General features: G+C 41.0%; 1 protein-coding gene across 1 annotated transcript in view; it reads left to right on the forward strand.

Moving 5' to 3' along the window:
* The window catches only part of OGFOD3 (2-oxoglutarate and iron-dependent oxygenase domain containing 3), a gene marked incomplete at its 5' end in the record, with an annotated part of 31960 nt that extends 18235 nt beyond the window's left edge, over positions 1-13725 (forward strand). The window contains 2 exons of the mRNA XM_009878010.1: positions 3561-3684; positions 13589-13725. Of these exons, the coding sequence (XP_009876312.1) occupies positions 3561-3684; positions 13589-13725 (261 nt within the window). The remainder of the gene's footprint in view (positions 1-3560; positions 3685-13588) is intronic.
* Positions 13726-25269: the final 11544 nt, after the last annotated feature.

A 25269-nucleotide genomic window follows, 5' to 3' on the forward strand; every position in this document is an offset into this window, starting at 1 on the left:
ATGGTAATTAAACAGTGAAGGCTGCTCCTAGGAGAGTTCAGCATTTCTTTTTTTCCCTCACCGCTTTCCAAAAGAAAGGTAAAATTAAGCCTTTGAAAAATGAATCTGACACATTTTTTGTTTCAAAGTCTGATGCTGTTGGTTCCAAGATGTAGGCTTCTTACCTTTTTCCTTGTATTGCAGAGTCTATTGCACTTACATTTCTCAGTCGGAATATCCTTGGTTTGCAAGATTTTAACCGCCTAACGGAGTAGCACAGTTCTGTTCTGTCTGTCTGAGGCTTTGGTTGTTTTCCCCTAAAATTTATTTGGTTTTTAGTTACATAAAAATGGAAACCCTGAAATCACTCAAATGACTCATTTAGTCTTGTTGAATTTATAAGCATCTAAATCAAATAAAAAGAGTGTTTAGCTTAAGATGTGGAGTTTCATCTAGGGTGAAATTTGTTTGGAACTGAGGCTTTCAAATGTCAAATAACTGATTTATACTGGGATTGCTGTTGCACAGCAGTGCAGTTTTATAACATTCCCTAATAGAAGTGATGTGGACTTGAAGTTTTCTGCAGTCCCCTGCCTGGGCAAGGATCCTGTCATCCGTCAGAGAATTCTCAGGCTCTGCCATAAAATCAGTTTTGGTTTATTTTCCTTTAATTTCTTCTGTTCGAGCTATTCCAGGACTTCAATGCGAATTTTTATTTTTTTAGCCTATGCTTGTTCGTTATAAGTTTATAGCTTTTTTTTTTTTAATCTCTTCCCATCCCCCTGTATCTATTGCCAACAATCGTTAGCCCTTTTCGCTCTCTCTAAGCTGAACAAGCCAAACCTTCGAGCCTCCTGACCTGTGATACGTTCTCCAGCTCCCGAACCCTCCTAGCAGCCCTCTCTGGCCGTGAGGCTCTCCCTGACAGAAGCTGCCATCTGCTTTAGCAGGCGTTTCACACCTTTTCTTCCCCTCATGTTGTTAGACGTTTAGTGAAATAACGTCGAAAGATCTTACTTTTGGCTTAAGACAGCATCGTCTTTGAAATCTGAGGAAGTTTATTCTTGTATAACAAGAGGTAACAGACTCAAACATGTTACCTCAGCTCACCTACAGCCCCGTAGAATTGAGACGTGCTGTAATTTGGTGTCCCACATTGTCTACTGAGTAGACACTACCAATATACAGAGCATTGGAAGCAGCTGCCAGGGCTGGGTTTTATGAGTGTCTGCACAAAGAGATAGGTGGAGACTTGCAGGAAAAGAGCAGTTTTGACTGTTATTTCAGAAATTGTTATTTCTGCAAGATCATTCGGCCTATGCTGACTGGAACAAGTATGCTTGTATTTTGTTGTGCAGTGGAAAGCAGAGGATGCTGTCCTACATATCTCGTTTGTAACTGCAGGCCTATTGCATGTTCCTCCAGCTGTTTAGTTGTGCATAAATGTGTGTCCCTCAAAAACTCAAGGCTGCCACCCTGCAAAACGTGGCTGGCCAGTTCTGACTATTAGCTGTATTTATAATAATAGCCTTTAAAGAAACATATAAATAGTTATGAGCATGTAACACTGTCTGTGTTTGACCCTTTTGGGTAAAGGGTGCTCAGAAAGAGCACGCTAAAAGTATGAATTGTTCGCAAGGAGATACAGAAGTTTGATTTGCTGTGGCATATATGACTTTAATGACAGCTCTTCTCACTTAGTTTGAAGTTCTGGTTCAGTTAACCTTTCAGGTATTGGAAATTATTACCTGGGTGACAAATACATTTGATATACATGGGGAGACTTCTGGCATTTTAAATAACTGAGTGTAATTTCACGCCTCCTTTCCATAGCGTTGTATTTCCCAGGCCTGGCTGCTTTCTGAGAGTCAGTAATGAAGGAACAGAAAAGCCATTTTCCATCGCATACTTGGTTCCTTAGTTTTCTGTAGAAATTAGATGTTTTAGGCTAAAATGGTTCTTAGTTCAAAATTGGTAAAGGTGCCTTGGAGAGGATGTATAAGTGCACTGATGGAGCAAAAATTGCCACAACACTGAGGAGCTCATAAAACCAATTTTAATGCATTAGGCTTGTAAGTATGGGTTGAGTGAAATTACTGGCTCTGCTACTCACTGACTGGAAGACTTCTTTAAACTGACTGGAAGTTTCATCGTCAAATCAATGAAAAATTGCTTTGCCAAGCTGATTGCACGAGGAGGGCTGTCGAGTGGTGGTTTTGCTGTGCTGTAGCCCCACTTGCTCATTAATTCCCATTCATTGCCTTGTGTTGCTACTAAGGTTTGGGTAGATATGGAGAGAAGGGGGTCACAGAAACGTTTCTCTCATTCTTGTGATTTGGACTGTGTGGTGTAGCATATCACCAGACTTGGCTTATGGTCAAAATAGAGGAAAGAAAAGCCCTTATGGTCAAAATAGAGGAAAGAAAAAAGAGTAAAAATGAAAATGTCTTCCTATTCCATCTGCTGCTGTGTTCTCTCTAGTCATTGCCCTTACAGAATAATATGTACAACTGCTGTTGAGCCAAAATTTAACTGGCACTAATGAATGCAAGTTAAACTGAAACGGAAAATATTTAGAAAACTTCCTAAGTTTGGAAGTAGCACCTACCTCTGACAGTCACCAGGTCAGTCAAAACACTCTGCAAATGCTGTGGATTTATACAGTACCACTGTGCTGCACATTTTGCTGTCTGGCAGTGTGATGCAGAACTTGATTGAGTTGTGATATACTGTAAAGAAAGTGGATTTAAATATATTTGTAATTGTTGGTGACATGTAGATATGAAAATGAAGTATTTTCACAATCAGCTAAACCTAGTGCTAAATATTTAGATAGCTTCACTCTGGGCATTAATATATACTATTTCTTTTCTCCATCTTCAACATACACATTGAGCAAAAATAATACTTTAAAAGGAAGGAAAATCACCTTGTTACACTTAATAATGTGGTGTTTGGTCTGTAGGCTGGGAAGCAGCGGAGACTTTGAAAGTCATATTTGAAGGTTTTTAAACAAAACCTTTGTGGAAGAGTATAGAAGCTTCTCCGAAAAATGCGTGTTTACTTGGAATGTCTGATTTGCTGTACCCTGAAGCTCTTGAATGGTAGCTGGTAAAGGAGCGAAAGATGACGTTTCAAGAAACCTATAACCGCCGTTAATAATGGATGGAATTAATTTGTCAGAGGTTGTTCTTGTGTATTGGGAGCCTCGTGGTGACATGTCTTAAAATAGCATTGAAAGATTTGAGCACTTCTCTGTTTCTGGTAGAATGCAGAGGTGTGACTTGTGACACTTGGGTTTTGCTTGCTGTTCAGTAGGCTTAGGACAACAGGAATCGATAGGTGCACTTTTCAATTATGGTAACTAATAATAGAAATAATAAACTTAACATGCTATTCTTGTGTGTATATATAAAGGTAAGTGTGTGTGTCTATATAAAGAATTTTCTCAGCTTTGAGACCTCTTTGTTAAATACACGAGAACTGGAAGAATGGAAAACCCCATCAGATTCATCTGCTTAATTATTTGTGCTCTGCAGAGATGAGAGAAGAATTTGGTAATTGTGTTATCTTCCCCCTAGGTAACTTATGGCTCGTTTGACTATACCTCGCTGCTCTATCTCTCTGACTACACTGAAGACTTTGGTGGTGGACGGTTTGTGTTTATGGATGCGGGTTCCAACAAGACGATAGAGCCCCGAGCAGGTACGAGTCTTGGGTTTTCCGTGTTGAGTTGGACCACCCTGTGCTGTTTATTAACCAGGGGGGCTGGCGGGTGTAGCGGGGCTTTGTGTCAGCAGTAACTGTGGGATAATGTAGCATTTTGTCATCAGGTTGGTGACATAAAAAGTAAATCAGAAAAGGTTAAAATGGGGCCACAGTCTGAAATGTGTGGAGTTACTCCACACCAAGTGACTCTCAAAAGCTGTAGGGTTTGGAACTGCAGTCCAGTTATGGCAGCTCAACAGGTTGCTGTCTGTCAAGAGCAAAGAAAATGGAGTACAGCAAATCCAAAATCAAGCATTTTATCTTAAGTGAATCCTCTGAAACTAGAATTACTGTGGGGCAGTATGCCTGGGAAGAAAGAGCTCAGCCTTCACTCGTCTGTCTGGCAGGTAAGTACTGAGCGTACAGCAGTGTAAACTTTTATAATGCAAGACCAATCCTGCTTTTGCAGGAACAAAATAGCCAAGGAAAACTTTATATGCCTGCTGTGTTCTGGGTTGGTTGAGTTTTTTTGGTGTTTTTCTCTTCCAAGAGAGACAAGATGGAGATTTAGTAATTTAAAGACAGCCTCAGTCTATTACCCCAAGCAGAACTGACTTCTGACTATTACTGCCTGCAAATGGGAATGGGTGTGGGGTGTCTTTGGTTGATGGATAGTATTGACCCAGTCACCAGTAGTAATAATGGGTTTAGATAAACTCTTGAGATTATCTACATTCTGAGTTTGGTGTTGAGGATTGTATGTTTGATTACTTTTGTGTTTTTGGAAATAAACTCTAAACTGAAAGTGTCACCTTCTGCAAAATGTTGCCACCAGTATTTTGAAAAGGGAACACATTACACTATTTAATTTCCAGATGCAGTTCTAAGATTAACATGTTTTTATTGCTGTAGAAATTGTAATGGAATTCTAGGTGGCTGGGAGGACAGCTGTCTCCTTGCACGGTACAGGGGCACTCGGTTTGGTTGCTGTATGCAACATACCCCAGTCTTAATTTCAAAACGTTTGCAACTGTGAAATTGCTTCCATTCAGCCCCATCCAGTTAATTTTCAGGCTCTGCTCTCTCTTGTTTTTATTTAGAAGGAGGGAGCAGATGAAGTACAGAAAGAATTTATTTTAACAGCACCTGGTTTTGGCCATTCCGTTTCACAGACTGTTGTATTGACAGTGTATGGGCCCCAGAACTGGTTAAACAGACCTTTTAAAACAATGCAAAGCTTGTAGGAGTGGCCTTTTCTGAAAGATCAAATGTCCTACATGTACACAGCAGAAAATTAAGTTTGATGCGTTACACCTTCTAACATACTCCTTTGTCTAAGCACAGTTGCTAGGGGTCCTGTGATTGTGTTACTGCCGGTGGTGCAAGCGAAATAACCACCAGCATCCTCTCAACAAAGGACAAAAGCTTGTCGGAGGTGAAACACAATGTGAAGACAATTGTACTTAGTTTTCCTCTTGCTGGTAAAATGTGGCTTGTGAGGGAATGACCCCAGGGTGTTTCCTCTTGCTGGTCCAAGTTGATGTATTTTTCATGTTCAGGACGTGCCTTTGCAGTGTTTTTACTCTCCTTCCTTCATTATTTTTTTCTTTCTGTTTTATGCTGCTTTTGATCCTTTATGCTTCCCCTGTCACTCCAACCCAACTTTTAAAACCATGTATCGATGAGCTTTTATGCTTCTCACTTAAGAAATTCTGGCTTTTCTTAGAGGCGACTGTCAGAATCACTGGTTTGGATTTAGTGTTTGTCAGATTACACCTTCTCTGTATGGCTGATGCCACTTCAGTTCTGCAGCCTGGCACTTGTCTAAAAAGTTAGTCTGTATTTTGGGAACTCCGGTGCTGTGTGCCAAAAGGAGCACATTCCTTTTTCGGTGAGCACTAATTTGTTAGGGTGTCAGGCTGTACAGAAGGAAACAGAAGGGTGTTGCAGCAGAGCAGTAATTGGAAGTGCAAAAAAAAATAAAAAGGAATTAAAAATAAAACATTGGGATTTCCTGTGTTTTGGAGTGCTGCCTAGGCAAGTCCTGCTGCTGCTTAAGATGTTCCTCTAGCACTTACCATTTAAGGATCAGTTTTAGCCAGACAGCAAAACCTTTTAATAGAACCACAGCCTAATTTTAAAACACTTAGCACTTCTCTGGGTATGTATCGCTGATGGATTGTGAAGAGTCTGTAACTCTTGATTTTTCACATTTGAGTGAAAGACTCTTAATTTGTAGCGTGGTCTATAACATTGCCTAGTTCAATTATTTTTCAAGCACCTCTAGCTTTGAGAAGGAATTACAGCTTATTAACATAGAGAATCTTGAATTTTTTTTTTAACAGACATGAACAAGCCATCACTGTGATGTCAGTTCACACGTACGGACCTTTGGCTAATTCGTAACAGAATGTGGCAGTCAGGAACACATCTTTCTTGTGCCCTGAAGGGCTTCAGAAGTATATATGTGTCTTTTGACTTAAGCCAGGACCTCTGTCTGCTGCAGGAAACTCGCTGTACCATGAGTAAGACAATCTCTGGTGCCAAGTGAAATCTTACTTTGAAAGGAAAACTTTTTTTGGACAAAACTGGTTCTAAAGTAATATTTGTTGCTTTTTAAATAGCTATGTTAATTCTATTTCCAAAATCAAGGTATTCACTTTTTTTTTGTCACTTGCAGCAGGGGTAGCTCTGCCCCAGCGACTAAATGAAATAGAGCAATAGTTAGAATGAGATCCTTCAGAATGAAACCTTCAGCACTTCCAACATGAACTTTCCTTTGCTGACCTGAGACCTGGTTTAGTAATCTTCAGTAGATGCACCAGGATTAAGAAATGGCAGACATCAAGGCATTCTGTTTTCTGATGATAAAATTGATATACTTCCTATACTAAATATAATTGATATACTTCCTATACTAAATTTACCAGCGTAAACTATATTTAAAATTTTCTAATTTTGGAGAGTCTTATGTGAATTTGCAAACTGGCAATATTAGATCACAGACTTCACTGCATGGTAAAAGTGTAGATGAAACCCTGCAGCTGGAATGCAATATCTACCAGCGTTCTTTATTTGCACGTACATTTCTGGGGTTTAAGGTCAGCTTTGTTACGCTTTCTACTCACCAAGGGCTTCATTCCTTATACAAGTTATTATATAAAGGTAGAAGAGAAGGTTGCAATCACTTCTGTGTGTTTGTGGAAGAAAATCTATGGTGCAAAATCTGTGTGCCAGAGACTGAAATGTCACTCTTCCTTGAATATCAAACTTCACATATTTCCATAGCTGTCAGCAGCGTGTGTTTCTGAAAGTGTAAAGAAATTTGAGATGAAGCTATGAGCTATTTGGGAACTTGTGAAGTTGGCTTATCCTTTGTTTAGAATGGAAAAAAGCATGTGCTGAAAGCCAGAGCCATTAGTTTTTCTGGACAAGTAAGGAAAAGCATACATTTAGGAATGGATTAGTAGCTTCTCACAGTGCAGGAGTGGGCTTCAGCCTGTCTGTGCGTACAGTTACCAAGGTAAGTGTAGCTTTATTGCAGATAATCAGATCCTGTAGTCATGAGAGTAAGTGCAGTACTCAAAGTTAAGTGGTAGGAATCTGTCATATCTTCATTTTATTGTACTATGTAAAAAAAAATATAAATCACTTTGGAGGAATTCACTCCTGAAGGCTGAGGGAATGCAGCACCAAGTGCAATGCCATGAAAAGTAAGATTTCCAGATTCAGGAGTCCCCCAAAAGCATTAACAGCAGGTCTTAAAACTGTGTTTAAAGCCTGTATTTAGTACTCTGTCTTTGTATCCTGGAGTAGTGGGTGAGGTTGAATACTGATGTGGAGAACTGGAAGGCAGAGCAGAGGTGATACCCCTCTCCTTCTCCTGGCCGTAAGGAGAAGAAATGGAGCCAAAAGGCCTTGGTGAGACTTGTGGTGATTTGGAGAGAGTAGAGTTAATGCAGTTGGTACTTGTACATCCGTCACTAGGTGTCACACCTTCAGACAGAATGTACAGAGCAGAAATTCCTGTTATTTTGAGCAACCAACTGTGCTGATAGGAGAGAACTCACAGGCAGGAATTGTGTTGAAGTCTAAAAATGCTCCTGTACTTTTAGTGGGAAATGATTAAGTTCACTTTTTTCTGTAAAACTGTAATTGGGAATTTTGCAGACCAGATGCTTCTGAATTTAAAACAGAAGGATTGGTAATACATCTAGAAATTTTAAGCTGACTTTAGGAGAGTTTGCTATGCGAATCAGTGATTTTATTTATAACAGCAAGTAATTTCTATGTCTAGTAAATAAATTTGGGACAAGTTTGAAACTACGCCTCATTAGATACCTGTTACAGTTGTTTGGGTTTTTTTTATTATGGCCATAGGCTTCCTTATGCTTCCCCATTCCACATTTCTTTATAAGTAATTGAATAAGTATATTAAGTCTTACTGTGTGATTACAAAACGTATTACCAGGTTATTTCCCTAATGATATGGTGTTTGCTTTCTTGGACGCTTCACAAGAAAATGGCTTAGTAATTAATCCTAAACAGATGACAAGGATGAGAGCACAGTTGTGTTTGTGCAGTTTCCCTGTCAGCGCTTCTGTCTTGGTGTCATTCACCAGATGAGATGCAGTTTTTCCTGTGTATTTTTTTCCCCCCGAGTAACATTTAGAGCTGATAAATGTTAAGCAGACAGTCAAAGCTTTTGGCGCATAGATCTGTAGTGCCAAATACATAGTTCCTCCTTCCCTTGAATCGGGCAGATGAGTTGCTTCATTTCCTTCTGAGCAGCAGCTCAGGCTTCCCAGTGCTCCCACCCAGCTGCCGTGGACCCCAGGTGGAGGTGAGACCTCTTCCGTTCTCCCAGCCCCGCTTTGCGTCCCTTCCCTGGTGGCAGCCAGTGGTGCCCCTGCCCTCCCCTCGTGTCCAGTGGCTGTTGTGGAGGAGAGTGAGGGGACGGTTATCGTGCCTTTGCTTGCATGAGGGGGTGTTGGCTGAAATCGCTTTAACACGATTTGCCGTTTCTCTTTGTCCTCATGACCCAGAACGTTTACAAGGGAACTAGAAAGGCCAGAAAGATGCTGCCAGGCAAGCAGAAGGGGTAGTCTCATGCGAAGGATGGGAGCATGAAGGGGCTTGGAATCCAGCGGCACAACAGGCGTGCCACAAACAAAGTGATTGCCAGAGCTGTCATTGATGTGAATGGCCTGTTCTGGGTGTAATCAGAATAACTGAGAGTGGAAGGGACCTCTGGAGGGCAGCTACTTCATGCTCCCTGCTCAGAAATCAAGCACGGGAGACAGGGGGTAGCAAAATACATGTGTTGGAGACATACCTGGGAAACATCGGTATCTAATGATAGAACCCTCTCGTATATGCTGATGATACAGCCCTGAGCAACCGGATGGAACTGGGAAGTTGGGTATGATTTAGCAGTTGGCCTCGATTTGAGAAAGGCAACTGGACTAGATGACTTTCCAAGGTCTCTTCCAACCCAAGTTATGCAATGAATTTATAATATTAGAGGTATAATAATCGTGTAGTATTTTTCTTATGAGGATTGGGGTATGTTAATATTTGTGTGGTTCTCAAAGTCCTTTTGTGTGTTCCCTACATCTTGTTATAATTTAATCTGACAAGCCTTACTACTTTTTTCCTTGTCAGAATAAGAACAGAGGATTTTTTTTTTTCAATACTTGTAAAACAAGTAAAACCTTGTTAGAATAGGACAGCACTAGCTTCATTTTAGAGGCAAGGAAGCAAATGAGAGTGATTTTTGTGGAGTCACAGTTGCATATCAAGGACATAGTTGTAATTGAAAACTTTCCTCTTATCTATATTGCCTCACAGCACAGGGGTTAGGTGGCGAACTGTAGGCAGCTTGTTGAGGGAAGTGCAACTGAATGTTAAGATTCAACATGGATAAAGTCTCTTGAAAGCAATCCTTATGCGAATACTGACATTTTTAGTATGATATATAGCTAAATGCATGATACTTTCCCACCTGTTTGCTGCTTCTTGCGGTGGTTATATTTTTCTGAGTACATCTAAAAAATTCATTGCTTAGGGGCAATTATGAATGTGATTAAAACAAAAGCAGGGAAAAGCAAAAGCTCATAGCTCATACACGTACTCCTTTAGTGTGCTTTTGCCACTTGTTAAGTATTATACCTGAAAACATTTGCATCATCTGAATTAGGATCACAAAATTCGTAACAGTGGAGCTTGTGTGTCTTCATAAATAATGTTTCTGGTCGATCAGTGCAAAAATTGAATCTCAAAAAATTGAGAGAAATGGTTACCTCCTAATATGATTAAGGTCCTGCTTCCTGTAAGAAGAGCGAGAGCTTTCCTGTTTTTCATATCACAAGCTTTTCTTAGCCTGACAGCATTAAAAACTTGACTTGTGTCAGTGACACCAAAGACCAGGCTCAAGTTTTGATGGACGCTGTGGTGCTGAGCTTGATACAGGTTCCTTGTGCCAGGCCTCCGTGAGAGGGTGGTGTGATTTAAATAAGTTCACACTGGAGTTTTCCGTGACAGTAGGTCTTTCATCCTTGACAGTTAAAAGTACTAAATGCTCTGGTGCGAGGCACTGATTGCTGTGGCTTGCTCTGCCTGATGGACTCCTCAGGGAATGGAAAGTGGAGGTGTGCAGGAGAGGACAGATAGAAGACGTGCGGGCAGCCCACGGTTCCTTGTGACTTACGGATCTGAAACCCTTCTCTGAGGTTGAGGTACTGGTCAAAGCATCATGAAACTAAAAAGCGATGGACTTTATTGCACCTTGCAGTGGTCGGGGAAAATGAGTTAAACATTTGCAATCGGGATGAAATACTTCCCAGAATATAGATTTATCTTGGTGGAAAAAACCCCAAACCAAACATTCCTAGCTTTTTACTGTTGGCATCACTTCTCACCCCAAGACACCTCTATTGTAATCTTCATCCTTCCCAGTGTAGCTCAGGACTGGCCTCTTTCCAAAAGCTTAAAAGCATGGACCTCAAAGCAAGAGATGATACAATGGATATTTCTTCTGTTCCGAAGGACCGGGGATTAAACACTTTCTCTTTTTTTGGTTAGATAGCATGCTATAAAATTGTATTGAGTAGTAGCCTGTGATCTCAAAAAAAGCTTATACTTAAGTGTTCATAAATCAAACTGAAATTATGTGCTGGGAGGTAGTAGTCAAGATTTCTTTAGTGGAGCAGGAAAGCGTGTTGGAAAGAAATCTGTGCAAGCAGGTCAGAGGAGGGGAGAATAAAATGAAAAGATCGATTTGAGGCCATTGTTAAATCGTGAAAGAAAAGGGCAAAGGAAATGGGATTAGAATTTTACACTTTCTCCTGAGCTTTTGTCACTCAAAAATGTTTCATCACGAAATTGTAAGCACATACATACTTTAATCTGCAGTGAATGGTTGCATAGCCATTCTTTAGCAGTTGTAGTACAACACCAGTCTCTTTATAAAAAGCTCAGCGTTCACTCTATCAATATTTCATAGTCTGGAGAGCTTGGAACTGCCCTGTGCATGTTTTCCTCGCCATTAGCAATGAGAGAAATCCTGTCACAGCTACGTTAGTTGTGGAGGTGTGACATGTTAAAGTGCACTTTGAACACCTGGAATGCAGTCTCACAGCTAAAACCAGACCCATATTGTGTGTGATCCTACTGAGTTGCTAATATGGTTCATAACTTGGAGCTTTGGGGTTTAAAAATCTTAATTCAAAAAATGAGCAAAAAAAAATAAAATAGCTAGACCAAGGAGAGGTTATGAATGAGGAGCAGGTCTGTGCTTTAACAGACTTGCTTAGTTATGACCTACTTGCTTTTTGGAGTGGTTTCTGTATACTGTGTACTGAACAAGATTATGAAGGGTCTAGTCTTGGTATGCTCAAAAGTTGTAGAAGTCATCCAGTTTTATCTTTTGTCGTTCCCCAGGATCTTCTGCATAATGCCATGTATTCCTTAAAGTTTTTGTTATGAGATGAACATGAGATGAAAACAGTCTACAGGCTTGTTCAGTGACTCGAAGACCCCAGTTGACAGATGTGGGACCAGATGCACAAGACCTATAAGATACTCATATTTATTAAAGAAAGAAATTAAAAGTTGTTCTGTATAGCCAAAAAACCCAGTTTAAGTGGCTTAAACAATACATTGAAACTTGTCTAACTCTGAATTGCTACTACTTCTAGCAAGAGGTCAAACGAAAAAAGCTTGAAAATCAGTTTAAGGCAAAGCTTTGGGTGAGTAGGTGAGGGATTGATAGTAAAGTATTTGAATGATTATATTAATATAAAATTTAAAAGAAAAATTACTTCACGATACAGGGACTTTGTGTGAAATCCTTGAGGTTGTTCATTGCAACACTTGGAGTACACTGCCTTCATTCAGTCTTTCATACAGAAAAGCAGGACACCAAGGTGTAAATGAGCTGTACATAAGAATGAGTAACTTTATATGTATAGCTTTACCAATTATTGATGTGCAGCCATGGGTGGGGAAGAGTATGATATGACTTCTGCTTGGCACTTATGAAAGACTCTAAACTATGAAAGATTAAATATGAACTGCAGCTGAACTCACAAGGGACACAGAAACTACTCAAACAGACTTCAAAGATTAGTGGGTAAACCGAGCTCCTCGAGGCCAGTCCGGTTCTTCTCAGATCTCTCATGTGTGCTGCTTGGTAATGTGCAAGCAAAGTAACTTCTGGATCTTTTGGATTACTTTGGAAGAGAAAACCAGCTACGTGTCTGGTGCCCATTTCTGCAGTGTAACGGTTGGAATAGTTTATCTTGTTTGTTGCGCAGATTTTAAGTAGGCATTTAAGTGTTTTATTCTGCATGATTGTGAATGAGTCCCAGACAGAGTTAGATTGTCAATATGAGTTCCCTATTATAAGTTCAAATTTAATCTAATTTGACTAGTGGAAAAGAAGCCTGTGTAGGAAAACCATATGCTATTGGCATAAACCAGCTGTGCACACGAGTACGACTGGCTTTCTCAGGAGAACTTGAGCAGTCCTGCAGAGTTGCATCAGTTCTGAGTTACTCGCTAAACATCAAACTCTTCCGTCCTTACAACAGTTTAATAATATGAAAGTGCAGAGGGCTCCATTCTGCTGTTTCACCGAGTGAGATACCAACAGGTCTCTGCTGTCATCATCAAAGTCACTGATGCCACTTAAGGCCCAGAGAACCCCCACGGCAGGGTGGGTCAAAGCTTGGACAGGATAAAGCACAGGAGTAAGCACTTACATCTAGAAAACCATTTCCAAGCCAATGCACTGGAGTGGCTTTTTCTAAGGAGAATTAACTTGTGTTACTGATACATAACTTTCTAACCTGACTGAACAGCAAGTGATCAGACTGTGCACAAGAAGCTAGAGCAAATATTTGGTACAATGCTGATAAGCTGCCGCAGCTGCTTGTAAACCTGCTGAGCATTTTTTTTTTTTTTTTCACTGAAGACTTTTTGCCACCTTTGTAGCACTTCTTCCTTCTTTGGTCTAAAATTAGCCCAGACTAGAAGGGGAGCAGGGAGGAGATCAATGCACTTTGCTGACAGTCACTAGAGTTGCAGTTTTCTGGTTTGTTTTAATTGCAACAACTAAGAACTGGCTTCAGATGTTCTTGGCTTCCTTCTGCCTTTTATAAACTATGAGATACAGTGGAATTATGTCTCCAGCTTTGTAGCGCAAAGGATTAACGTATGCTTTAAACAGTGCATAAAGCTGTCGGAGTGCGGCGTAAGCTCATAACAGTTTGTCTTTGTGATGGCCTGTGGGCTCTCGGGTGGCCAGGGAGCAGTTGGACCGAGACAACAGCAAAACTGCAGAGAGCTGATAGCTGAGTGGCAAACGCCGTGTCACTGATTCAATTCTTTGTCTCTACAGGCCGGGTTTCCTTTTTCACCTCTGGATCGGAGAACCTTCACCGTGTGGAAAAGGTTCGCTGGGGCACTCGCTATGCCATCACCATCTCCTTCACTTGCAACCCAGACCATGCCATTGGGGATCCAGTCTTGGTGTAATTCCTCTGGGAATGGAACACGAGGTCAAATGGAATGAGAGAAGCCCTGCAGGAGGAGAGGAAAAAGGGACAAAACATCTCTTGTAACCTCACATTCAGTTAGAATTTCCCAGCTGTATTAGTGTACCGTAATACACTTTGGTTTTGCATTTCCTTTTCTACAAATGTTGCAAATGGTGCCTTAAAGACCATCTAAAATATGGTGTATTCTGAAAATGGTTTCTGCTTGTCCTAAAGGGTTAGGCTACACAGAAGAGTTCCAGAGTGGGCTCTTTATTTTTTTAAAAACTTTTTTTTTTAAATTCTTGAGTTTAAGATACAATCTTTTGGACCATATCTTGATATGACTCCCCATGTTGCTGTTAAATTATTTAATCTCTTCAATTACTAATGCAATGTAGAAAGTTTGACCTAAGTTAATCAAGCAAGATGAGTGTTACTCTTTTGAACATACCTTCTGTTGAGAGGGATATATTCTCCTTAGCATGGTCACTAGTGGGGCAATACACCTGTGGTTTGACTACTGGGACTTACTTGAATTTTGTCTGTTGATTTACTACAGATATTTGCTGCTACAGACAGGGACTAGTTAATACAAGGTCAGAAATACAATTCTCTGGCCAGAAAGCCTGTTGCTTTTGGATTACAAATGCTTTGTGTCACTGCATTAGATCCCTTTGATCAGAATGCAGCGTTCCCAGCTCGCCTGGTTTTCTTTGGGTCTTAATGAAATTGGTCAGTCGTCTCCTGGTTGGAAGCCTGAGCTTCGGCTGATTAAGAGCTCTTTCTGGAGACAGCTTGTCCATGTAGATCTGTATGATAAGTACATACCTCTGCCCAGCCCTCCTTTTTAATAATCAGGCAGTGCTCTGGATTCATCCGAGCATTCATCAGTACCCAGGTAAGGCAGGAGGATTTGGCAGGGGCACAGCTGAGAGAACAGTTAGTTTTATTGCGACTTTCCATATTGCCTGTTCTGGCCTCCTTAGACTCAATCCCGTAAAGCTGGGCTGGCTAACAAAACCACGTGGAGCAGTGGGCTGTGGTGTGCGGGGTCTGAGGGAAGTTGGTGTCCACCTACAACTTAAATTGATCTGGTCTCAAGCTGGAGTGTGATTGTAAAGCACTTGAAAACATTTATTTATTGAGCCTAAATGTTATCTTAAAACCAATTTGAAGGAATTGTTCCTGTTGCCACAACTACAAATCTAGTTTTGTGAAATGCTGTGTCTCTTAGCGTGTCCAAAACACTGTGTTACCTGTTTCAAAAAGTCTCTCAATAGCTCTTTCTGGATTTCTCTTTCAGTTTAGTATGAAGATATTTTTTTTTCCTGTTAACTAGGACCATTAGTCTGTGGTGTTCCTTAAATAATAAATTGCAAGGACTTCAGAGAAGGGGATGTTTCCATTGCACTACAGATAAAATAACAATTAAATGCATAATTTTGCCAATTACTTTGCCTTTTTTTTATTACTTATAAAGATCCTTGTGGGTCGGTGCATTGATAAGTAAATTGTTAGAAAAGCTAATTTCTTTCTTTCTCAATCCAATTCTGAAGCAAATGCGTTGATTTGTTTTATTAATACTCTATATAATTTTGGTGAAACAATCTGGAAATGTGCTTTAACTTAATTTTATGCATACAGTTTTCACTTTTGAATGTGCGCTTTTATGGAAATAATAAGTATTGGTGGAGATTACGCTGAAGATTAATATAAAGAGGAATGATGACAGGACTCTTGGACTTGTTCTGTTGTGAATGATCTCATTTGGCACACCAGCAAGATTAATCTTCTGTAATTTCATTTCTTTGTTCTCGAACCTGAAAAAGGCTTCCTTGTCCATGCTAACAAGGAAGAATTGTTAAAATGGGTGGATGCTGCAAATAATAAAATCGGTTGGGTTCCATATCTAAATACTTGTCTCAAACCTGTCTGTTCCAGGAAATCTGTGTTGCACCTGAGTTGTAAGTCTGTGTGAAAGCAGATCAAGATCACCAGTAATTGCTTTACTCCCTTAAAACTTGATTCCCAGTGTTACCTTGAGATTTGTTACCTTGTTGGGGCCTTTTCCACAAAAATACCTGCTAACAGTGGGATCGCAATGTGAATGGTCCTGTGTGGCTTTGGGGTGGGATTCTCCAGGTTGAGGTTTTGAGCTCCAAAATTAAGTTTGCCGTAGATATTGTTGCTGTTCTGTGGCACTGTCGTATAAATTACTTTGCCACTTTTAAAAGGGTTTGTTGGTTACTTCTGTCTGTCGTGGAGGCTTTGAGTTGCACTAAATGAAAATGGAACTGAAGAGCTGCCCTCTCAAATACCGCTCCACAAGTTCATGCTGGACCATGGGGGAAATCTCAGCTAATCTCCTCTTGGATTTTTCATTTTTTGAAGATCCTGTGTGTTCTAATAATCTCCCAAACGTGGTGCATCTCCTGTGCTATGAATTGATGGTTGTTCAGAAATAAAATCGAGTTGCTATTTGTCTTTTGGGGTTTTTAAGCCTCAGTAGTGTTCAGTATGATCACCAAACCTGTCAGCTACTTCTGGAAAAATGTGCTGTACCTGGTAAGATAATTCATCTTTTGAAAGTGTAATAATTGGATAGGCTGTATGTTTCAGTACCAGCCACGATTTTTTTTTTTTCATTTGAGGCTTCAATATCCAGACATCTAAAAGCAGTATCTAGATCTATGAAAAAATTAAATCACAAATGAGGAAGTACAGCGTAATCTAAAAGATTCTGAACGTAGCCTCCAGCGGGAGAACAGTAATTACAGAAGGGCTGATGTTCCTGGGGCAGAGTGGAATTTGCAGAATTCACTGATCATTAGAAATAAACTTGGCTTAATTTATTCTGGTCTGCTTAAATACCCTGAATAACTTTTTATTAAGGGTATCTCTTCCTGGTTCTTGACAGCTGATTCTGAATCTGAAGAGCTTTAATCCCTGTCTGTCCTCTCTCAGGTTCAGCCTGCCTGTCGCCCCTGGGAAGTGCGGTGCTCTGTGCCCTAGAGCTCTGATTGTGCCGAGGACAGGATTTGTCCCGTTAAACTCGTGTAAACCTGATGCTGAGCTGCTGCAGATGAGGGCTCTTAACTGAGCGTGAGGTGATGTTTTTCCAGTCATGCGAGAATCTTTGGGAAGAGCCCTCATGGTTCAAACAAAGAAAGGTCGGTATGTGTTCAGTGTGAATTGGGGCAAAGTCCTGATGTTAAATTTACAGCCTTGTACCTTGAAAGCATCCTTGTTCCAAGTATTTGGGAATGTTTATTTGTATTTTGAAAGAAAAATATTTGTAAGGAAAGGAAAAGCTTGCTAGTGCGGAAAGATCCAGGGTGAAATAGAAAATACGGCGGGAGGGCAGGCCAGGGTTTGCATCCCTACTAAGAGATTGAGTGAAGCTTCCTGAAGGCTTCTGCGAAATTGTGCTGCTCTTAAAACTGTCTTTCCGTTCAGAGGTTTTGGGCAGTATCAGGAACTCTTGTAAAACTAACCAGTATATTTAAATTAAACAGGTTGAATAAAATTAGCTTTCAGTCCTGTAGCAGGTATTTTATTTTAATTATTTTATCCCCATGACAGGATTCTAGGAACTGAGTGCACTTTTTTGGCATTTCTTGTATATAAAATTTTCATTGGGTGAGCAGTTGTGGAATCATGGTTTTAATTCCTCATAAATGGTAGGGCACATCTATATTGAGATTTTCCTGAGTAGTTATTGTCCACCTGAAATAGTCTAAGCTCTGCCTTAATGAATTTAAGTCTAGAAATGTTTACCAGGATATTCTATTTACAAAATGACTTTATTTTGGAATTATAACGGAAATTTAGCTTCATGTCTTATGTTTTTATTTACAAGGTCAACATCTCAGCAGGCTGTAGCACATAATGATGCACAGACTAAAGAAGCGTAGCTGACATTGCGTTGATAATGACTGTGCTGTCAAGAAAATACGGTTTTTGGGTTTTTTCCAATTGTAATTTTTAGTATGTTTGAATTTCTCCTATTACAGCTTTTCTTTCCACAGTAAATAGATGGTTTTGTTTTCAGAGTTCCACACGTCCCTTCCACATCCAGCTATCCTTACACAGCGTTTACATGTAGATCGGATCTCTCTGGCATGCTCGTGTGTAGCTTTGTGCTGTATTTTGGTCTTGTCTTTATTCTAGGAACAAACCCAAGAAATGTTGTTAGAGGTCAGGGCTCTTTGGGGGGCGAACAAAACAACCACCAACCACCCTCCTCCTCTTCCTTCCCCCAGACAGGAGGAAAAAAAACCAAAACAAACCCTCAGCTCCTGTCTCTCCTTTTTGAGTCTTCTGTGAGGAAATCCAACCGAACCTTCCAAGATCAGCAGAAGAGTTATTTCCTTTCTGAACCACAGATGGCTCTGGCATGCACCGCTCATCTTAGCCTCATTCAGAAAAGCAATCTCAGGAAATCTGGCTCGGAGCCATCACAAAGCAGCGAGTGTCTTTTGCTCCTTGTAAAATACCGTGAAGAGCTATAGCATACTCTGCCTTAACTCTGCTTTTGTAAACTTTCTTAGGAAGCTGAAAGCTAATTTTATGTTTGTCAAAGCCTGCCAGTCAGCTCTCTTTTAATGATCATCAGTTCATCCCTAAAATAGCTGTGTAGGCATTTTTTTATCTTCCATATGAGTGTTGGTGGCTTGTACTAAAGCTTTTCAGGATGGACTGTCCAAGGAAAATAACTCGGTCCTTCTTCCAAACTGCACATCTTTCTTTGATTCTGTCCAGCATCAGCCCCTAAATCACTTAGTTCATCTCTCAAGTCTATTCCAGAATACTGAACTTTTACCTGTAGCATATATTGAATGTGGTGTATAAGCTCAGTCCATTATTTATTCATAGACTGGCTGGCTAGAACTGAAAAGGAATCAGCTTTTCCCCTCTAACCCTTTTAGCCCATGCAGCACATTAATCTTTAAGAAGAATTTCTACTGGTAGTGAAGTGTCAAGTGTGGCTCAATTTTTGAGATTTTTTTCATTCTTCAGCATTAATTTTTTCCACATACTCTCTCATTTTTCTTCCATTACAGGCATTGTCCATATTTGAAACAACACCCTTTATTTCAGAGTTACTTATTTTCCATCTTGCCTGTTTTCCTCTATAGCTGAAGCGATGATAATGTAGGGATTGATGTTGCTGCTATTGAGCATTCTTGTCCTTCATGATAACTTCTGGGCAGTGAGTACTGAATGCTTTTTTCTTTTTTCTTCTTTTTTTCCTCTTCTTTGTCAGTGACTGTTCTGCATTAAGGAGCTGCTGGTAGAGCTGCTCTTTTATGAACTCTCATAGACTTTCGCGGGATGCCGCGCATGCAGATCAGACGACGAGATCAAAACAAGAAATGCCTTGCTTGGGTACTTCTTATTGTGAAATCAATCCAACAGCCTGGAAGTAACATCTCCTTTAGTTTTGTAACCTTTAGATGCATCCAAACAAAGCAAAAACCTGAAAATACCTAGATTTACTGATGGATAGTACCGGGACTGTCCAAGGAGTCTGGACTGGTTGAATCCATGAACTGCCAGGTCACATATATTTTTTAATAAAGAACTTCACTGACGTCTTCACCTGATGCTTCCAGCTGAAGACTCAGTGGTGCAGAAGCACCTCTTTATGAAAGAAATATTTTATTTAGAGAGAAGCTGAGATTTATGTGTTGTTAATGTTACTTGTTTCTAGAAATTTCTTGTCCTGGGCCTTCAGTATCCAAAAAGCTTATCTTAGAAAAGGATAACCTTTTACAATTATATTAAACTATTTATGTAGATGCCTGGACGTTTTGCTGGCTCTGCAGAAGAAAATCTACTGTTTTCTTTTAGACTGTTTTTCACTGCCAGAGTAAGGTCTCTGGCTGGAGATGACCTCCTCAGCTGTTAAAACCCTTCATTAAACTTTCAATGAGACCTCTTCTGCAATACCATTTACTTGAGCTATTTATCCTGTCTGTGTTCTGTTTGAATTAATAATGGATGTTGAGCATGCAAAAATAAGCAGAGTCATGCTGCATCTGTCTTAATGACAAATTAAGCTTTCTTCTGCGTGTATCTTGTGTATCGACTGGGCATTTTGTAGGTGATGGTGTCCTCTGTGTATAGCATCTGTCTATTGAACCTTTTCTGGCACTAGGCATGGTTTAGACCTCTAAGTAAGAGGCAATCCAAGAAGAAATTAAGACTTAATTCTTAAATATACAAAAGTACACAAAATTTTACCCTTGGGAGAAAAAATGTCTTGAAAAATGTGGGGTTTTGAACCATAAGAAAGGATGGTTTTGCTCCTTTTGTAATCCTTTACTTGAGATGTAGGGATCTGCACCTGCTCCTTGGGACTCCACTGAGGTTCTACTCTGCTTTTTCACGCTTGCACACTATCTGGAAATCTAGTCCTCTCCCCTCTCACTTCCCCTTTCTCGTTACACACATGTTTTGTTGGAGATCTTTGTCCATGCAGGCGGGAAAAATTTCATTTCTCTGCCTCAGGAGAGGTGCAAGGTAACTGCACGGAGATGTCTCGGGAAGGCTGTTCTCATCTCGAGGAGTGCCCAGCTGAAAGCACACGGCTCGGGAGGTGACGAAGGCACTCGCTTGTGTCACATTTATTAGTCCCAAGAGCCTTGAAGTCTTCCGTCTTCACAGCTGACTGCCTGCTACCTCTGAACCTTGGTATTTTAATCTCGTCAACTGAAACTTGAGACCTTTTGCCTTTGCTTCCTGAATACTTCTAGCATCTCCAGATGGCTTGTGAGTCAGTGAATTCCAGCGTGCTGCAGAAATTATCACCTTCAATACAAGTTAAACATGTTTTGACTCTGCAGCTAAGATTTTTATCTAGGCTTTGCAGCAGACCATTAAAACCTCTCTGCTTCCTAATCATTCTCCTCAAATTAAATACTTCAGCCTTAAAGCATGTACGGAAGGGCAGTAATCAAAAGCTTTTCCATAGCCGAGTTGTACAGGGAGATACTTTTGAGGTGTTGAGCTCTAAATTAAATATTCTGTCCTTTGGTCAGGCCAGCTTTGTGATTTGCAGGATCCTGAGCAAGGCAGAAGTGAAGGTCTCTGACAGCAGCCAGGCTGTTCGCTCAACCTCTGGAGAGGAGGTGTAATAGTACTGTAACTGTGTGTACATTTAGAAGGGCTTATATATTAAAGGTTCAAGCATGACAAGGGTCATAATGAACAGTAATATCCTCTTACTAAACCATTTGACAGAACTGAAAAAAAAATACCGGAAAGCTTTGAGCCTTAAAGCTTTGTTTTTAATGAACGAAATGAATGAGTAAGTGGATCAATTAACTTGAAAAGTAAATGTCATTGCCTGCCTCTCCCCTGCCCAGCAGCTGGACAGGGTTATTCAACTTTAATTTTCTTTCCTTTTAGTTGTGGATGGATATGTAGAGGATGGACATGCAGCGGGGTGAGAAGACTCAGCTTGGTCATTGACCTGCCTCCTGAGGCTGCAGCCACCGCTTGCTCTGAACACCCAGAGCTCCTTCCAAAGCGCTGGTGTGAGGGCTTTTGTGGTATGGAGAAGACAAAGGTGGGATAGGACTAGGGTATTTTTTAAATGAGTAAGATTTTTAGTTCTCTACTAGTGATTGCTGAATGCATTCTGAGTAGTCCAGCTGCACCAGGCTATATCACTTAAGTATTTTCCAGTTGTTTTCAAGGCCTTGAAAGGTGAGGACAGCGTATCTACATCTGAGCCAGCTTTATTCATGGAGCGTGCCAGGAGTTCAGGTTTGCATCAGTGCAACAAGGAAAATCTGTCTCTAAATCAGCTGCCTTGAAATTGAGAAATATTTTATTGGGAAGAATGCAGGTATAGAAAGAATGCCTGACTTAATGAGCTATCTGGTTTCAGCCTCCTTCAAAAGTACTAGCCTGACCATAAATAATTTCCTTTTAGGGATAATAGCCAAGAACGCTTCCTAACCACATGAGGATTTACTATTCCTAAACAGCTGAAAAGCTGAAACTAATCTGAAATACAAAAACTCCATAAACAAGCATTTTGCAACGTTGGTGTATTGCAACTAAAAGCCAATCTTTGTATTTAGGCACAGGCTTACACCACCCCTTAGCAGGAATTTTTACAAGTGACTCTGGGGAAGACTGCTGGTCTCTGTGTTTTTGCAAAGTAAGTTTAAGACTATTATAGTACCTGAGTTAACTGCAGACTTTCTGTAGCCCAGTCCTCCTTTTACAGGCTGTTCCTCTTCATGTCTGTTCGCAGGGGAAGGTTCTGCTGGGGCAGTGCCACTCGCCTGCAGGCACCTCCCATACCCCCACGCAGCCCCCCAGCAGCAAGGCTGTCAGCTCAGCCGCGCGTTTCTGCTTTCAGGAGACATTTACTCTAAACAGCAGAGATGGTGTTTATCCTCAGCGCTGGGACTGCATCAATTTGGCCAGTTTATGTTGGGAAGAGACAGCGAAAGTGATGCTTACAAGAATTCCGACTGCATGCGCTCCTGCGTAGGAAGCCAAGAAACCCCTTGTGTCCCTTGGCCGCTCACAAGGTGGGCGGTAGAGACCACCCCAGGAGGAGGTTCGGGGGCTGGCTAGTTGGCTCTGGCTGTCAAGTCCAAAATGTGGTCAGCAGCTGGGGTGGTGAGGACACATCTGCCAGATGTGAAGACTCTAAGGAGGTGGTGGCAGCAGAAAATACTTTATGGGAGATAATATTTGGGCTCTTCTGTGGGACTCAGCAAGACATTACAGGTGATGGGAAGGGTGAGACCTCCTGGTGCTGAAGAGGTGCTGAGAAGGACCAGATGCTAAATCCAGGCAAGGTCTAACATCCCAAAGGACACTTGATGTGTCCTTTGGTAAAGCTAATTGATGGCCCGTGGACTTCAGTGGAATGTGGGCTCCCTTCAGAAGAAGAGACTGAAACAGTATTTAGAAACGTTTCATTTAGTATTGAGAGTTGAGATCAGTTTGCAGCACGTCTCCAGCCATCCTCTGCTGATAGGACTCTATAGTTGTTGACTTTTGGTAGCTTCTTGGGTACCTAAGGAAAGGAGACTGACAGGAGAGGGAGAAAATCTGTGCTGCCCTGGTGTGCTACAGAAAGATGCTTTGACAGGAACACCTAGCAGGAAGAAAATATCCTGACAGCATTGTCTTTGTCCTCTTCTCAGCACAGTATCTCCAGATTCCAACAGAAAGCTTAAGGGAAAGGGATCAGCACGGAGCCAGAGAGATGCCCAGCAGGAAGGACCAGAAGGCACAAAGGCAAGACTGAATGGACTGAATGAGTACAAGAGTTTGGGGATTTTTTTTATTTCTTTTTTTTTAATTTAAAGCTCCTCTGAAACTTCAAGCTAATTTGCAGAAATATTTTGCGTAACGCCTTACTTTAAAGCAGGACATTTCAGGAAGAACCTGAAAAACTTTAGTTAAGGAACCACTTTGATTAAATGCCACTTCCTTGGCAAGAGCATCGGCTGGCTGCCTGTTTGGCAGCAGGACTGAAGCCATGCGACATCCCCCGGCTGAGCACCCGTGTAGGGTGGCAGCAGGAGCGGTGCTGTGAGCCCAGCTGAGAGCTCGAGTGTCCTAAAAACCACTGCTCTGTGAGTGGAAGTGTCCCCAGATGCACAAACATTAACCCTCCAGGGTAGTAATACATGTAGTGCTGATGAAATGAAGGGGGCAAATGAAGCAAAGTCACTTGACTGGTTTGAGGCAGCTACTTTACTGATGTACTGTTTAGTTGTTTTGCTAAAGTAGATGGCTCAACTTTATTAATTTAGAATAAACTATTCATTGAAGAGAAAATATTAATTCTAGCCCATATGTTAACTTGGTTCTTTTTCCTCGGGAGCAGGGAGAGAATATCCCGTGACACTTCTCTATTGAAATCACACAAAAAACCAACCAACACAGCACACGCACAAAAAAAACCCCAACCAACCAAAAAATACTACATATATATTTAAAATCAGCTAGGTCCCACCAGGAGCTTCCTCATCTCAGCAGCCCAGACAGAGAATAGATGAGCTCTGCTAATTTGGAGCAGTTTAGCAAAATATTCAATTAAGACTCGGTGAAGTACTCGATTAGTTATCATTCCAGATCATTTGTTCTGCCTGCTTGAAAGTTACAACCCTCGACAGGTTTGGCTTCCATTTCATTCAACAATTTTGTAACCATGGGTAACTGCAGAAATGACATAGCTTCATGCTGCTGCAGGGAGGCTGTCAAGGTTGTCGGGTTTTAAAATCAACCTGCTTTGATGGCTCTTCTGTTTTCCAGAATTTAATTAGCAGAGTCTGCTCTGCTCTGTTTAAAAAATATTTTCTAAAAATTATTTTCTAAACTAAAAGCAAAATACGAGAAGGTCATGGACACCTTTGCCAAAGACTGATATGTCTCCGGACATAGATCTAGCTTACTCTGTCTTCTCCCTTCATTCTGAAGCGTATCGTGAAGGATAAGGTTCAGTACAAACTCTTCCTCCTCTTTATTTTGTGTGTACTACAGACAGGATCAGCGACTCTGGGAGCCTCTAAACATTTTTCACTTTGGAAGTGCAAAGGGGATAAATCTGCCTGTGGTCAGCAAGGGTTTCAAGGCTTTGCTTTGTCCTTTTTTTCTCCTTTCTGAACATGTGTGGTTGATTTCCATGCTGGGAGGAGGGTACCCCTCTCACTAGCATGTGCCAGCTGACAGCCAAATGCCATGGGCACATCTGCGTGGCAATTACACCTGACTGATACTGTGCATGAAGAACACCGTGTGTTAATCTAAGACAGAGGATAAAAGCACTTAAACAAGAATCCCAAAGCAAAACAATTACGTAAAATCTATTAACTCATGGCTTAAAATTAAGTTGTTCTCTTCTTGAGTCAAATGCTACTTTCCATTTACGTCCTTCCCTCAAAGCTCTCCTAAAAAGTCCTCAAATAAAATCCTTTCAGCTACACGCCTGCCTGAATTCTCATACAGATACTTGATGTTCTTTGTGCAGTGACATGACAAAAAGCTGTAAATGCTTTTTTGTCATGAGCACTGTCTTGCAGACTCCCCAGAGACCCTGGAAGTTAGTCCAAGCTCCAGAAAGCATCCTCTGGGTGATCCACTTGCTTCCTAAGCCTTAAATTATCAAAAACTTCAAACACAAGAAACGTGCCCAGCAACTGTGTTACATCAGCAGCAACAGAAAAATGACAAGGGCTCAAAAGCTTTCCTCCCGCTCGCACTTGCTGGACTCTGTTAAATGCTCAGGATTCTATTAAATGCTCACACTCAGCTATTCTGTCTGTAAGGTCTTTTTTTTTTTTTATTTTTCTTCCATCAGATGAAAACTTGCTCCCAAGAGGACCTGAGCACTTACAGGTGAGTTGTTTCTGAACATCTCACTGGGGACTGATGGTAGCTGCAGAGACATCTTAATGCTCGTGAAGTCAAACGTGGGAGGATCGGAGCTAGCAGGGAAGGACCAAAACCATGACCCCACAAGGTGAAGAGCAGGTGCAGCCTTCATGAGGGAAGTCAGACTGGA

This window comes from Apaloderma vittatum, unplaced genomic scaffold, assembly GCF_000703405.1.
Source record: "Apaloderma vittatum isolate BGI_N311 unplaced genomic scaffold, ASM70340v1 scaffold8331, whole genome shotgun sequence".
NCBI lineage: Eukaryota > Metazoa > Chordata > Aves > Trogoniformes > Trogonidae > Apaloderma > Apaloderma vittatum.